Raw genomic sequence first — 14,183 nt, 5'->3', positions numbered from 1 at the left:
GCTCTCTTTCTGATCCAAGCATGTCTGTGTCTCGAGTTGCCCGTCGCATTGTGCACAAGTTCTCCACTAAGGAAGGACTACTTGGAGATTACGATTATGCCTATCTGTTCACCCCACGTTTGCCATTTATGAAGGGCGCAGAAAAAGTCCAGCCTTTCTTTGGTCTTGACGACGAGATCCCCGTCGTGCTGGGCTTTCTGCTCGGCCTCCAGCACGCCCTGTCGATGCTGGCCGGTGTCGCCTCACCGCCAATCATCATTGGCGCTCTCGCCAACCTGAATGCAGACCAACAGCAATATCTGGTCTCGTGCTCGCTCATCATCTCCGGTGTGCTGTCTGCGATTCAGATCACCCGTTTCAAGATCCCGTACACGCCCTACTACATTGGTACCGGTCTGGTTTCCGTTGTGGGCACGTCGTTCGCCACCATTAGCATTGTCAGCAAGGCTTTTCCAATCATGTATAACGCGGGAGTCTGTCCGGTGGACAGCGACGGCACGCAGTTGCCATGTCCGGACGGATACGGTGCCATTCTCGGCACGGCAGCCGTGTGTGGTTTGCTTGAAGTGCTGCTCTCGTTCCTGCCTCCATCATTGCTGCAGCGTATATTCCCCGCCATCGTGACTGGCCCTGTTGTGCTGCTCATTGGTGTGTCGCTGATCCAGTCCGGATTTGAGGACTTTGTGGGTGGCTCTGGCTGCATGGACGCCACCAACAGCTGTGCCAAGGGCTACAACTGGGGTTCTGCGCAGTTCATCGGGCTCGGGTTCCTGGTGTATCTCACCATCATCCTGTGCGAGAAATGGGGGTCCCCCATCATGAAGTCCTGCGCCGTGATTGTTGGTCTGTTGGTTGGCTGCATAGTCGCCGCCGCATGCGGCTACTTCTCGCACGACTCTATCGATGCCGCCCCGGCTGCCACCTTCATGTGGGTGCACACGTTTAAGCTGTCCGTGTATGGCCCCGCCGTGCTGCCCTTCCTAGCCTGCTATATCGTGCTCATGATGGAGGCCATCGGCGACATCACCGCCACGTGCGACGTGTCCCGCACCGACATCGAGGGCCCCTACTACGAATCGCGCATCCAGGGCGGTGTCCTCGCAGACGGAATCAACGGCATCATCGCCGCGCTGATGACCATGACGCCGATGTCCACCTTTGCGCAGAACAACGGTGTCATCTCCATCACCAAGTGCGCCTCCAGAACCGTTGGTTACTGGTGCTGTTTTTTCCTGGTTGTGATGGGGGTTTTCTCGAAATTCGCCGCCGCGCTCGTCGCCATTCCTAAAGCCGTGCTTGGCGGCATGACCACCTTCCTGTTCACGTCCGTGGCCGTTTCCGGTCTTAAAATCATCGCCACCACCCCCTTCACCAGAAGAGACCGCTTTGTGCTCACGTGCTCGCTCATGTTCGGCTTCGGCGCCACGCTGCTCGCCGACTGGTTCGACAACGTCTTCACGTATGACGGCGACAACCACGCGCTCTCCGGCTTTTTCGACGCCATTGTTCTCGTCATGGAGACCGGCTTCGCCGTCACCGGCTTCATTGGCGTCATTCTCAACCTCTTCCTGCCGCAGGAGCCAGACAACATCGATGCCGCGTCCGAGCTCATCGAGGAGCACGTGATCGAAAACGACGACGGCCGCGTCGAGGAAGGCTCGTCCCAGGAGAAAAAGGCAGCTAAATAGATATAATACTCTCGTTACTTCGTATGCACTGGCCTTCTGAGGCTCTTTTTTACGTTGCTCCGATGCCGTCTGCTCTTCAGATGGATCGCGTACTGCTCCCCGACAAACAGCGTCGGTCGTCCCGTTTCGTCCACACACGTCTCGCAGTAGTGGTGCTGCCAGTTTGTCTCGTCCTTCCCAGCCTCCCCAGGCACCACCAGCACTCCCGACAGCGTCTCTGGCACCGTCAGTGCCTGCACAGGCGGGGAGCCGGTCAAAAATCGGCGGCAAACGTCCACTCCGCGCCGTGCCACGTCCTGCTCCCAGTTTCCAAGTTCTGTAGCGTCCAGCACCACCACCTGGCCGCCGTTCGGCCAGCCAAACTGCTCCTCGCGCCCCAGCTCGCGCGTCAGCGTCCTGGAAATCCATTTCACCTGCCGGCGCGCATACCGCCGCGTGTTGCGCTTCATGTCCTCTATGCAACCAGCCAGCCGTCCAGGGCCTTCTTCCAGGTACGGCAGGAATTCCTTGTACCCAATGACCTGCCAGACACCGCGATCAAGCGCCATCTTGCGCTCCATCTGCGCACGGAACGCGTGCATCGCGCGGATCTCGTCCAGCGCGCCCTGCTGCAACATTTTGTCCACGCGGGAATCGAGCCGCTCGTCCAGCACGTCCTGCCGCGCATACAGCCAGAAAAACAGCATCTGGTAGCGGAGCGCCGATGTTGTCTGCTGCTGCTGCGACCGGTACAGATCAGACGTGCGCTGCTTGGTGGAGAAGTAGATCTCGAGCGCGCGGCGCACGCGACGATGGTCGTTCGGATGGAACTTCTGCGCCACGACGGGGTCTTTCTGCTGCAGAGTGCGAAATACGTCGTCGGGTGGGCCGTCCAGAATCGCGCGCTCAGCCTCGGTCAGCGGCTCGGCCGTGGCGGTATCCAGGGTCTTGTTTAGAAAAAGCAGGCTCTGAAGATAATAGTGCGTGCCACCGACCAAGATGGCGGTTTTCCCGCGCTTGTGAATATCTGCTATTGCTGCCATGGCCTCCTGTTTGAACCTGTGAATGTAGTACTCCGTATCCCAGGGCACGTGGTCCATCACATGGTGCGGTACACCTTTTCGCTCGGCCACGGGGTGTTTGTTGGTGATCTGGTCGAGGCCGCGGTACATTTGCATGGAGTCGGCATTCACAATCTCGCCGTCAACTGCGCGCGCAAGCTCAACGGCAAACTGCGACTTGCCCACGCCGGTCGTGCCAATGACTGATATGACCTTGCAGCTCATCCGGAGCATATATTTTATTTTTTTTCGTTTTTTATGTAATCGCCACGACAAATTTTTTTTTAATTTCGACATGTTGAAAAGTACGGCACAGAGCACCGGATTGTTCCGTTTCTTCACCACCTCGCGTGCTTTGGCAGCTCCTAAAGTCAAGAGGACGCCCGAACAGCTGCGTGCGCTGCAGAAACGGGCGGAGAAAAGAGAGGCTGCCGTGGCGAGAAACGCCAGACGCCCCGCCGTCGAAAACCCTCTGTACATGCCTGTTCCCACGGCGTTGCGGTATCTGCGAGCAGCAGAAGTTGGCCGTCCCACAAACGAGGCCGTGATAACCCTCCAGGCGCGGGTCGTCTCGAAAAAGGGCGTGGCGCCCCTGCAAGGCAGCATCAAGTTCGCACGGCCGATCACAGATACGCAAATCCTTGTCTTCACGTCCGACGAGGCAATGCAGCAGAAGGCTCTTGCGGCAGGCGCGAGACTGGCTGGCGGCAAAGAGCTTGTCGACAAGATCGCGGCCGGCGAAATCGACCTTTCTGTCTTCGACAGAGCCGTCGCAACCCCGGATATGGTTTCTGCGCTGCGGCCCGTGGCCAGAAATCTGGGGCCCAAGGGACTCATGCCGGCGCCCAAGCGGGGCACTGTGGTGGACGATGTGGCGAAATACATCGAGGACAATATCTCACTGCAGCCATTCAGACAGAGAAACGACCACATTGCGCTCACAATTGGCAGATGCGACTTTTCCGACGAGGACCTCCTAAAAAACGTGATTGCGGTGTCGGAGGCCGTCAAGGCGGCAGTTGCGGCATCGCAGAGCAAGTCGCCCACCATTCTGGGCCAGACAGTGCTTTCCACCACCCACGGTCCAGGCATCGTGATAGACTTTTAGCATGTATATATCTGACTGCGTCGATCGGCGCGACGCACTAAATATTAAAAAATGTCTATTTATTTTGTCATGTCTTTTGTTTCTGGCGACAACGTCGCAATAAGACGGCAGATCTTCAATTCGATCCTGCTGCTCTGTGCTTTTGTCGGCCTGCCTCTGTGGTATGTCACCACGTCTGTGCACCGCGCGGAGCTTCCTGCTGCCCAGATATACAGCCTGTCGTCCCAGCTGTCGTCGTTCGTCAGTTACGAGATCCCCGTGTACGTGGAGGTTGCCGCAACTGCCTCAGGCGTGGTTGCCGAAGCACAGCAGCATTTGGACGCATTGGTGAAGTCCTACGACCTTCCAATCTCGTGGAACATTGTCCTCAGACAGGGCCCTGGAGGACCCAGCGACTACAAGGTGGAGCTTGTGATGGATGAGGAGGCGGATAAAGTGTACGTCTCCCCGTTCGAGGACCGCAAAATCAAGCTATACACGTCACCTACGGTGATCAGCAACAACAAAATTGCAGACCTAGTTGCGCGCACCTTGGTGCAGGACGTGTTTGCAGACGAGATCGAGATGTTCGCGCGCTACGACCAGCCGGCATCGGCAATAAAAATGCCCTACTCGCCCAAATACCACGTCACTCTGTCGCTGTTACAGGGTGGCAACGACCCCATCGCCTGGAACATCGAGCAGGCCGCTCCTCTGTTCGAGAACTACCTGCACAGTCTGTCACCGTACGCGAACTTCACGCTTGATTCGCAGGTCCAGCATTACGAAAAACTCTCCGACAATACAGCATTGCGGTACGACGACGACCACAAGGCGTTTCTGCTCAAAGAGGCCGACACGTCCACATTTATCGACTACTCAGAGTGGGGCCTCGACCAGAACACAAAGTCGGTGCCGGTGATCAACTTTGTGGCATACGTTCCTGCGGCGGCCGTGCGGCCTATTCTGATTGAAAATTCGGTGTCAAATTCCTTCATCGTGCCTCAATGGGGAGGCGCAGCAATCCTGAACACCGATAAGCAGGTGCTCGAGTACGACGACCTGCTGCCCGTGATGGAGATCTTTGCTTCGCAGCTGTTCCAGCTGGTGGGGGCGCCTTCCAAGCCGAAGTCGCCAACAATCAGAACCGACATCCTCACCAGAGTCCAATCGTTGCACAACATGCACAAGTCGATCGACAACCTCATCTCTCTGTGCAAGCTGTGTCAGCAATTACCTAATATAAGTGTTCCTGACAGCACGCGTGAACAAGTGGAACAGGCCATACAGACAATAATAGAAGCTGCAGCCGCAGCCAAAAACGGCAATTGGGGCTTTGCCAACTCTCTGGCAGCCAAGGCTTATGTGCTATCGGACAAGGCCTTCTTCCAAAAGGATATGGTACAGCAGATGTATTTCCCGGAGGAGCACAAGATGGCCGTGTACACTCCGTTGCTTGGACCCTTTGCCACGATAATGTTGCTGGGTCTTATTCGGCTGGTCAACGAGGAACGTGGGAATGCGAAACCCAAAGAGGCGTAAAATAGTCGTTGCGCTGATTGTGTCCAGGTTTTGTTTCAAGCCGCAGGTCCGCGTAAAAGAAAAAAAAAAAAACCTGTCCCAGGCGGCCTAAGCGAAACAATTATATAAATTTTCCAGTCTGCTAGTGTATTTGATATCCAAATGTTATTATCGACGGTCCGCCAGCGGGCGCGTCTCAACTCCACGTATCTTGTACGTGCAGCTGTTATTCTTCTTGTTTTCGTTGGGCTGGCAAATGTCTTCTGGATCAAGAGTTCTTCCGCTCCGAAACCACAAGAAGTTCATCAGGCGATCGACACAGAGAACACAAAACACGAAAACGCCACGATTCTGAGTCTGTGTCGGAACGAGGATCTGAACGGGATCATCACGTCAATCCAAAATCTGGAGGACCGTTTCAACCGCAATTTCAAGTATGACTGGGTGTTCCTCAACAATGTCCCCTTTTCGGAGGAATTCAAGACAAAGGTTTCCAGCATGGTGTCTGGCGAGGCGAAATTTGGCCTCATTCCTGAGGAGCACTGGTCGTACCCTTCGTTTATAGATCAGGAAAAAGCCAAGCAGGAGCGCGAGCGGCTGGCCAGCATGGGAATCATTTACGCCGATTCTGAGAGTTATAGACATATGTGCCGGTTCAACTCGGGCTTTTTTTACAAGCACCCGCTCTTGCAGCAGTACAAATACTACTGGCGCGTGGAGCCGGACGTGGATTTCTACTGTGACGTCGACTACGACCCGTTCAGGCTGATGCGCGAACAGCAGAAAATATACGGCTTCACCATCTCGATCTACGAGTTCAGAGCCACGATAGCTTCGCTGTGGGACACGGTGAGGGCGTTTCTGAGTATGAATCCGGAGGCACAGCACTCCAACTCTCTCGTGGACTTCATCTCGGACGACAGCGGCGTCTCGTACAACTTGTGCCACTTCTGGTCGAATTTCGAGATCGCAGACATGGATTTCTGGCGATCCCAGTTGTACGAGGACTTTTTCAACTATCTGGACGCTTCGGGAGGCTTTTTCTACGAGCGCTGGGGAGACGCGCCTGTGCACTCGATCGCCGTGTCGCTGTTTGTCGACCGCGACAAGATCCACTTCTTCGACGACATAGGGTACAACCACGGAGTGTACTCGATGTGTCCGCTGGACGACAAAGTGTGGATCAACAACCGATGCAGCTGCAACAAGGACTCGGACTTCACGTTCCGCGGCTATTCGTGCGGCCAGCGGTACTACAAGGTCACGAATCGCGCGCTGCCTCCGAACTGGAAAGCTTATGCGGATCTATAGCTTTTTTTAGCAATCGCCAAGAACCTAGCACGAAGCCGCACACTGATTCTCCATCGTAGCAGAAGGTGCTTTTTTTTCCACCCTCCTCGACACGCCGCACGTGCACCAGGAACACAACCTTCTAAGCCCGCGTTCCTGGCGTGCTGGCCGGTCCAAGGCGATCTGTCGCCCCAAGCCAAGCCTCGCCGGATTGTTTTCGTTCGCTAAGAAATTTCGCCCGTACACGATATTTACTGCGTTCACAAGCCACTATAGTTGATATATTATATCTCGAGAACCAGGCACTTGTTTTTATGAGACTTCGAATGCTGCGTTCCCCACGATTGCGGTTTTTCACCCTGGGCTCTGTGCTGGCAGTCCTGCTGATCACGCTCGGCACAGTGGACCGGACGCAGCGGTTCCAGACGTCTATTAAGGACCTCACCAAACACATGGAGGCTTACAACGGCACGCCTGTGCCGTTGGATCAGACGGTGCCGGTGCCGGAGCCGGAAACAACCAACGAGCCTGCCAAGGAGCAGCAGAACGACAAAGACGACAGCGGCGAGTCCCCGCTGGTCACCGACCTCGAAGTCACTGGCGAACTGCACAGCAGTGAGGTGCAAGCGTCTGAGCCCGTCCAGCAGATCCCAAGAAACCCACTGGAAGGCACCAAGCTCGACAACCCCGAGAAACGCAACCCCGACAAGGCGCCGCTGCCGCCCGGATACCGAGGATCGATGACCAACGAGTACAAGCCGTACGAGCAGATCCGAGTGGTGAAGGAGAAGTTCGGCAACCCTGCCAAGCAGAACGCCACGATGCTGACGCTCGTACGCAACGAAGAGCTGTACGAGATGCTGCAGTCGATTCAGCAGCTGGAGAGCCGGTTCAACAGGAATTTTCAGTACGACTGGGTTTTTCTCAACGACAAGCCGTTCACACACGAGTTCATCGAGCAGACCTCGGCAATGGTGTCGGGGACGGCGCGGTACGGAATCATCCCGTACGAGCACTGGTCGTATCCGGACCACATTGACGTGCAGAAGGCCAAGGAGATCAGAGAGTCCAGAGAGTATGCGAACGTGGCGTACGGTTCGAGCGAGAGCTACCGCCACATGTGCCGTTTCAACTCGCTCTTCTTCTACAAACACCCGATTATGGACGATTACCAGTACTACTGGCGCGTGGAGCCGTCGATCGAGTACGGATGCGATATCCTGACCGATCCGTTCAAGTACATGGTGGAAAATAAAGTCAACTACGGGTTCACGCTGACGCTCACCGAGTTTCCCAAGACGATTCCGACGCTGTGGAAGACGAGTTTGGACTACTTCCTGCGGCCCGAGGTGGCGGAGCAAATACCGTCAGACGAGGAAAACCTGCTCTCCTTCATCTCGGGCGACAACGGCCGCACGTACAACCTGTGCCACTTCTGGTCGAATTTCGAGATCGCCAACCTGGACTTTTTCCGCAGCCCCATGTACGAGGGCTATGTGCAGCACCTGGACCGTGCGGGCGGCTTTTTCTACGAGCGGTGGGGAGACGCTCCCGTGCACACGATAGCGGTGGCCAAGATGATGCGGGCGAGCGAGACCCATCTGTTCACCGAGATTTCATACAAACACACCGTGGCGGGCTCGTGTCCGCTGGACGACGCGTTCAGACGCCGGGCGCGGTGCACGTGCGACCCGGGGCTGGACTGGTCGATCACGTCCGGTTCGAGCTGCAACCTGCACTATATGGACGTTGCGCACCAGCCACACATGGCAGACTACGAAAAATACAGAAACCTTGTGGCTGAGCGGGAAGAGCAGCAGCAGCAGCGCAAGAAGGAGGAGATGGAGCGTAGAAAAGAGGCGGCCAAGCAGCGGGCAGAGGAGAGACGCCAGCGGGCAGAGGAGAGAAGACAGCGCAAGCAGAAGGAGAAGGAGGAGCGGCTGCGCGCTGCCAAAGCTCCGGCTGCCAGCTAACATGGCCTTTGACTCGACACGTTGTATATACTTGCATGCCCGCTTGCCTAAATAGACTGAAATATACTATGCCCAATGCACCTCAGTAAAGACGATCTATGTCGCGTGCTTTTTCGCATAATTTTTCGCGTTGCAGCGGCCGCTTACCCTCTTTTAGGTGTCAAAAAAATTCTTAAACTGCTATCTGTTAACAAAATGGCACGCGCAAACGCTAGACTGATTAGGTTTGGAATCTTCGCCTTGGTGCTGGTGTTCTGCGGCTACATCCTGACCAAGGGATCGTCGTCGTCGTACACCATTTCCCCAGGCCTTGCGCCAGCGGCCGGCTCGACCGGGTCGACCGCTAACGACGCCTTGTCGAGTATCGCCCAGCCGGCCCAGCCGGCCCAGCCAACGGCCGAAAAGGATGTTGACAGTGCCGTTAGCAAGCCCAAGGAGACTTCTGACGTTGCTGCTCCTGCTCTCGGTGGCAAAGAAAGAGCAACCTTTGTTTCTCTGGCCAGAAATCAGGATCTTTGGGAGCTGGTGGGCTCGATCAGAGAAATTGAAGACAGATTCAACTCGAAATTCCATTACGACTGGGTTTTCCTGAACGACGGCGAGTTCAGCGAGGAGTTCAAGAAAGTCACCTCCTCCTTCTGCTCTGGAAAGACCAAGTACGGACAGATCTCCAAGGAACAATGGAGCTTCCCTCCTTGGATTGACACCGACAAGGCCGCACAGGTGCGTGAGGAAATGCGTGAGAAGAAAATCATCTATGGTGACTCCATCTCATACAGACACATGTGTCGGTACGAGTCTGGATTTTTCTTCAGACACCCTCTGCTGGAGGAGTACGACTACTACTGGAGAGTTGAGCCGGGTATCAAGATCTACTGCGATGTCGACTACGACGTTTTCAAGTTCATGAGAGAAAACAAGAAATCGTACGGCTGGACCATCTCGCTGCCAGAATACAAGGAGACCATTCCTACGCTGTGGAAGACCACCAAGGAGTTCATCAAGGAAAACCCTCAATACATTGCCCACGATAACCTGATGGAGTGGATCTCAGAGGACGGCGGAAGTAGCTACAACGGCTGCCACTTCTGGTCCAACTTCGAGGTCGGTTCTCTCGACTTCTGGAGAAGTGAAGCATATCTCAAATATTTCGAGTATCTCGACAAGGCTGGCGGCTTCTTCTACGAGAGATGGGGAGACGCACCGGTGCACTCGATTGCCGTCGCTCTGTTCATGCCAAAGGACCAGGTGCACTTCTTCAACGATATCGGCTACTACCACGTTCCGTTCCACAATTGTCCTATCGATGAGACGATCCGGAAAGAGAAGAAATGCATGTGTGCTCCTACTGACGATTTCACATTCAGGCCGTACAGCTGCACGTCCAAGTTCTACAATCTCATGGGACTCAAGAAGCCGGACGGCTGGGAGAAGTATGCTTCTTAGATGGTGCACGGGTGGCCCTCTTTTTTTCTTAAGGCTTACGTAAACTGCGAAACGATGGTTTTCTACATTTTATATTTTAGCAGTATTGACTAGTGCGTTACCCTTGTCAAATGTCGGAGACTAGTGATGCTACGCCGCGCGAGCCTGCCGAATTGGCGAAGACGTTGCTGGTGCTCGAGGAGGGGGCCAGGGACTGTCTACAGTCCAAAGATTACATCTCGTTTTTGACAATCCTGGACGTTTACATAGGTGAACCCAATCTGTACAGCGAACAGGAACGCGAGCAGATACTTCAAAAGCTGCTGGACATTTTCACCCGTCACCATGAAATTCTGTATGAAATTGGCTGGGATCTGCCTGTGCTTCTTCTCAAATTCTGCCACGTGGATCACATGCCACGTCCGTTGGTCGAAGTCAAGTCGCTCGTGTACATTATGAAGATTTTCGACACATTGGCACATTATGGCAATCCGAAGGAGCTACTATTGACCGGGTGCGAAATCATACGCGACCTCAGACTCGACCTAGATGCGGCCGAGACCGAACCAAGCGAGACTGCCAACCCGTCGCTCATTGTGAGACCCCATGAAGGAATCCGTACGATCAAGTTCCACCTGATGCTGGAGCTGGTGAATACCAGTTTACGCCGCAATCAGACCATATATCCATCAAAGTTCCTGGGAATGGTTGTTTCTGCCTTGGTGAACTTTATGAAGAATCCAGACCAGCCTATGACCGATCTCTCCGTCGCACGTCGCGTCTACACGTTCACTAGAGATTACATCCCGCCGGACATCCCAAACACAAATACGGACTCGATACAGGACCTGACAAAGCTGGTTGATCAGGAAAATTACCTCCAGCGGAAACTGCTGCTGCTGCTTTTGTCTGTGGCGGCCGAAACAGCCTCTGCTACGTTGGCTTTGGAACTGCTTTCGGCAGTGTATCCGAATGTCCGACCAATGAAAGATGGTGACCATGTTCTCTCGCTCGAGTTTCTGGGACGCTTTGTGAGTCTGTCAATGTGTATGGATGTGGAGCTGGATAAGTCTTTCGGCGAGGAAATCTGCAAGGCAGAAAAAGTGTTTGAAAATGCTGCAATAAGCGAGAACGAGGATATTTTCAAACTTGTTATTGAGAACTACAACTCGACAGAGTTCAGACAAAAAGACCCGGAGACAATTCCCGTTTCTGCCGTCGCTTCTATTGTGCTCTACACGTTTAGTCGGTTTGTGGAGGGAACGCAATACAAAACTCCGTTGCCGTCGTTTTTGCAACTGGTCAAGCTACAATTGTGCATCCTGGTCCCGTATCTGATGAGCACCACCAATGTGCACGGAGGAGCCATTGTAAGTCTGGTGATCTTAAGCATGTCGGTGCTCGAGAAGGAAGGGTTTGAGTACACCAAGGAAGAGAAAACTCTTATTCTGGGCTATCTTCAAAGTCTGTCTTCTCTGTGTCTTGAGTTCTCTGACCCCAACATCCGCAAACTGTTCTACTCGCTAACAATGAAAGTGCTGATCAACCTGAAAGAGCAAGACGCTTACGACTTTGTGATCGACACCCTGGAGAACTGCTCTGCGGAGTCTGTGAGAACGTCCATGATTGGAATTCTCAAAGACCTCTTTCTCCGCACAAAACCAGCTCCGGTGGAAAAGCAAATGGAAAATCTGCAGCTCTCTGCTCCTTCGTTGCCACCTCGCGAGTTTAAATACATCACATTCACACAGGAGCGCGGGAACAAGATTCTGCAGCTGCTGGACACCGCAATAGAGGAAACGTTTGCGGAGGAAACTGTGGACCCGGTCATATGCAATACGTTACTGGCGTACATCAACCTGATCCTGTCGGTCAAAAAGTTCAACAAGGGCGATATTCAAGAGCGTGTCAGCACCATCAGGAGCCGCCTGTCAAAACTGGACTCGTCGCACCAACAGCTCGTCTACTTGATCGAGTTCAGCATCGACAAGGCTGCAGAATTCTATAAAATATAATTATTCTGTTTATAGCCACTAATAGTTAGTACCACTGCTCAGATAAGTGATGAATGTTGGAACAGATAGTCTCTTCATGCGCTTCAGAGTGAGCTGAGAAAAGGTATCATCATAACAGGTGTACTTACATAAAAGAAAATATGCTAACAATTTTTCTCCAGCACTAAATTTTCTGAAAAAAAAAAAAGAGTACACTCCGGGTAATGGCGCAGGTTACGCAGGAGGATTTCAGCTGGCTTCTGAGCCGACCCAAATCCGCGTATCAGCTTCTAGATGTCGATACCAATGTACAGTCACAGGACCTGCGACGCGCATATCGGAAAAAGGCGCTAGTATTGCATCCCGATAAAAATCAGTCCCCAGATGCAGAAGAGCAGTTTAGAGAGATCTTGGTCAGTTACCGAATACTGGAGGAGCCAGAGTGGCGCAAGCGGTATGATGAGCATCTGACAGTAGAATTGGAACGGCAAAGGGCAAGGGCACAGCAATCAGCACATCAAAAGTCGTTAAAAGAGCAGCTATTATATGAAGAGTCTAAATACAGGCAAAATCAATCCACTGCCAAGTACCGACAGACAAAGATCGAGCAGCTGAGGCGCGAGACGGAGCAGCTGCGTCGAACAAAAATGAAAGAAACAGCCAGCACCGCCCTGAACATCGAGACGGACAGGTCACGATTTCCGTGCAAAGTTCGTGTGCGATGGAAAAGCAAACCTCAAATAACAGACCTTGTGAGCGTTGAGGTGGTTCAGCAGCTAATGGAGGTTTTCGGAGAAGTCCTCTCTGTGCAAATGAATTCCAGCACGGATGCTATTGTCACGTATAAAACGTGGCTGTCGGCAGTGCTGGCAGCTACGCACGATTATTCGCAGGTTTCGGACCTCTGGGACGAGTCGGGTCTGAAACGGATGGCAAGCCTGCTGCGTTCGGCCAAACTGGAGGAGTTCGATGATGCCGGAGACGGAAAACTGAATTTTGATGAATATGCAGGCCTTAGCATATACAAGCTAAGCAAGCTTGTTCGCTAATCGCTGTCTATCACAATGGTTTCCGGAGACCGTGCCTTATCTTTCACTGCAGGGAAATTCTTGTTTTTATCCTTGCGCTTTTTCGCACTCCGCAACGACTGTCCTTGACCTGCAAAATGAGGTTTGTTTGGTGTTTCCTGTTTCTGCTCAAATCCGTCCTCATACACCTTCACCGGGAACCCGAAAAACAGGTATCCATCCGGTAAGTGTAACGGTTTCACAGGACCGTTTAGGTCGATATCCGCTGTATTTATAGAAGGTTCTGCTTCCTTTGCTATTTTTCTGCCTGACAATTTGACACCGTCCCCTTGGAACTTCTGTGTGCTTTTATTAGCTTCTCGAATAATCTCACCGTAATTTATTTGCTGTGCCATAGAGCCTGTGCCTTTCAGAGATGGCTGCGACAAAGCTTTGGTTTTGTTCTTTTTCTCCTGCTCCTCTTTCAGAGCCTTGTAATCCGGCTCCACGTACCCAACGGGCGGGGCAAAATCCGTCTCCAAATCGGTTTCAATAACGCAAATTCCGTGCGATGGGCTTTCTGGCTTGACCTCTAGTATTTTGATTTTGTATATCTGGTCGTTGTAGTCTAGCTGGATTATATCTCCAACTGTCAATGTGGTAAATTTCCTTAGTGCGTTTTCCAGGACGGCTTTGGGGTCACTGATGTCCAGAAAGTCGACGCTTTGGGGCTCCAGCATCACAAAGCTTCCTTGGGGAAGGTCTGCGGTTTTGATGTTGACCAGTGATCCCGGCTCGGCATCAATGGTGTCGAGCATCCATTGTGGCAAATAACAGCGGCCCTCTTCAGCTGTGAATTCCAGCACCCCACTGTGGGTAGATTTCCCGGAGCTTTCTGAAGTAATGGTGAAGAGCATGGGATATCTAATATGTAGCATTGTCAGTTTGTGAAGTGCTGATTGGGGTAGAAAGATTTTGCCCCCGTAGTTGGCGTCGTCTTTTCTGCTTACATCAGGCATCATTGCGATGGGATAGCAGCGAAAGTAGTCATCGAAACCCTGCAACATTGGCAGTGTTGGCTCGCCAAAGCCAAATCCAAATCCAGAAAACTGCGTTAGAGTAGCATTCACCCTACTTACCATTAGGAGACCGATGAAA

At 53.1% G+C, this 14,183-nt stretch overlaps 9 protein-coding genes across 9 annotated transcripts; 7 read left to right on the top strand and 2 right to left on the bottom strand.

The window, feature by feature from the left end:
- Nucleotides 1-20: 20 nt before the first annotated feature.
- On the top strand, nucleotides 21-1,688 carry OGAPODRAFT_75704 (uncharacterized protein; the record flags this gene model as incomplete). The annotated part of the gene is made up of 1 exon (XM_018356069.1): nucleotides 21-1,688. The coding sequence occupies one exon, from the start codon at nucleotides 21-23 to the stop codon at nucleotides 1,686-1,688; it is 1,668 nt and encodes a 555-aa protein (XP_018212679.1).
- Nucleotides 1,689-1,702: 14 nt separating this feature from the next.
- OGAPODRAFT_98709 (uncharacterized protein) lies at nucleotides 1,703-2,953 on the bottom strand (the record flags this gene model as incomplete). Its single annotated transcript, XM_018358041.1, has 1 exon — nucleotides 1,703-2,953. One exon carries the CDS (start codon nucleotides 2,951-2,953, stop codon nucleotides 1,703-1,705), a length of 1,251 nt encoding a protein of 416 aa, XP_018212678.1.
- Nucleotides 2,954-3,124: 171 nt separating this feature from the next.
- On the top strand, nucleotides 3,125-3,885 carry OGAPODRAFT_15934 (uncharacterized protein). Its single transcript, XM_018354063.1, has one exon. The coding sequence runs from the start codon at nucleotides 3,207-3,209 to the stop codon at nucleotides 3,834-3,836; it is 630 nt and encodes a 209-aa protein (XP_018212677.1). The 5' UTR covers nucleotides 3,125-3,206; the 3' UTR covers nucleotides 3,837-3,885.
- A 20-nt stretch (nucleotides 3,886-3,905) lies between these two features.
- Nucleotides 3,906-6,805, top strand: OGAPODRAFT_93093 (uncharacterized protein; the record flags this gene model as incomplete). The annotated part of the gene is made up of 1 exon (XM_018357270.1): nucleotides 3,906-6,805. One exon carries the CDS (start codon nucleotides 3,906-3,908, stop codon nucleotides 5,355-5,357), a length of 1,452 nt encoding a protein of 483 aa, XP_018212675.1. The 3' UTR covers nucleotides 5,358-6,805.
- OGAPODRAFT_81878 (uncharacterized protein) lies at nucleotides 5,499-6,805 on the top strand (the record flags this gene model as incomplete). The annotated part of the gene is made up of 2 exons (XM_018356574.1): nucleotides 5,499-5,549; nucleotides 5,610-6,805. 2 exons carry the CDS (start codon nucleotides 5,499-5,501, stop codon nucleotides 6,645-6,647), a joined length of 1,089 nt encoding a protein of 362 aa, XP_018212676.1. The 3' UTR covers nucleotides 6,648-6,805.
- Nucleotides 6,806-6,952: 147 nt separating this feature from the next.
- Nucleotides 6,953-8,599, top strand: OGAPODRAFT_75700 (uncharacterized protein; the record flags this gene model as incomplete). Its single annotated transcript, XM_018356068.1, has 1 exon — nucleotides 6,953-8,599. The coding sequence occupies one exon, from the start codon at nucleotides 6,953-6,955 to the stop codon at nucleotides 8,597-8,599; it is 1,647 nt and encodes a 548-aa protein (XP_018212674.1).
- Nucleotides 8,600-8,794: 195 nt separating this feature from the next.
- On the top strand, nucleotides 8,795-12,062 carry OGAPODRAFT_75699 (uncharacterized protein; the record flags this gene model as incomplete). Its single annotated transcript, XM_018356067.1, has 2 exons — nucleotides 8,795-10,032; nucleotides 10,170-12,062. The coding sequence occupies 2 exons, from the start codon at nucleotides 8,795-8,797 to the stop codon at nucleotides 12,037-12,039; spliced, it is 3,108 nt and encodes a 1,035-aa protein (XP_018212673.1). The 3' UTR covers nucleotides 12,040-12,062.
- A 180-nt stretch (nucleotides 12,063-12,242) lies between these two features.
- On the top strand, nucleotides 12,243-14,116 carry OGAPODRAFT_93088 (uncharacterized protein; the record flags this gene model as incomplete). Its single annotated transcript, XM_018357269.1, has 1 exon — nucleotides 12,243-14,116. One exon carries the CDS (start codon nucleotides 12,243-12,245, stop codon nucleotides 13,065-13,067), a length of 825 nt encoding a protein of 274 aa, XP_018212672.1. The 3' UTR covers nucleotides 13,068-14,116.
- On the bottom strand, nucleotides 12,298-14,116 carry OGAPODRAFT_15932 (uncharacterized protein). Its single transcript, XM_018354062.1, has one exon. The coding sequence runs from the start codon at nucleotides 14,042-14,044 to the stop codon at nucleotides 13,064-13,066; it is 981 nt and encodes a 326-aa protein (XP_018212671.1). The 5' UTR covers nucleotides 14,045-14,116; the 3' UTR covers nucleotides 12,298-13,063.
- Nucleotides 14,117-14,183: the final 67 nt, after the last annotated feature.

Source organism: Ogataea polymorpha (assembly GCF_001664045.1).
Source record: "Ogataea polymorpha strain NCYC 495 leu1.1 chromosome Unknown OGAPOscaffold_2, whole genome shotgun sequence".
NCBI lineage: Eukaryota > Fungi > Ascomycota > Pichiomycetes > Pichiales > Pichiaceae > Ogataea > Ogataea polymorpha.
Note: the sequence above shows the minus strand (reverse complement) of the source record. Positions and strands in the feature narration are given on the sequence as shown.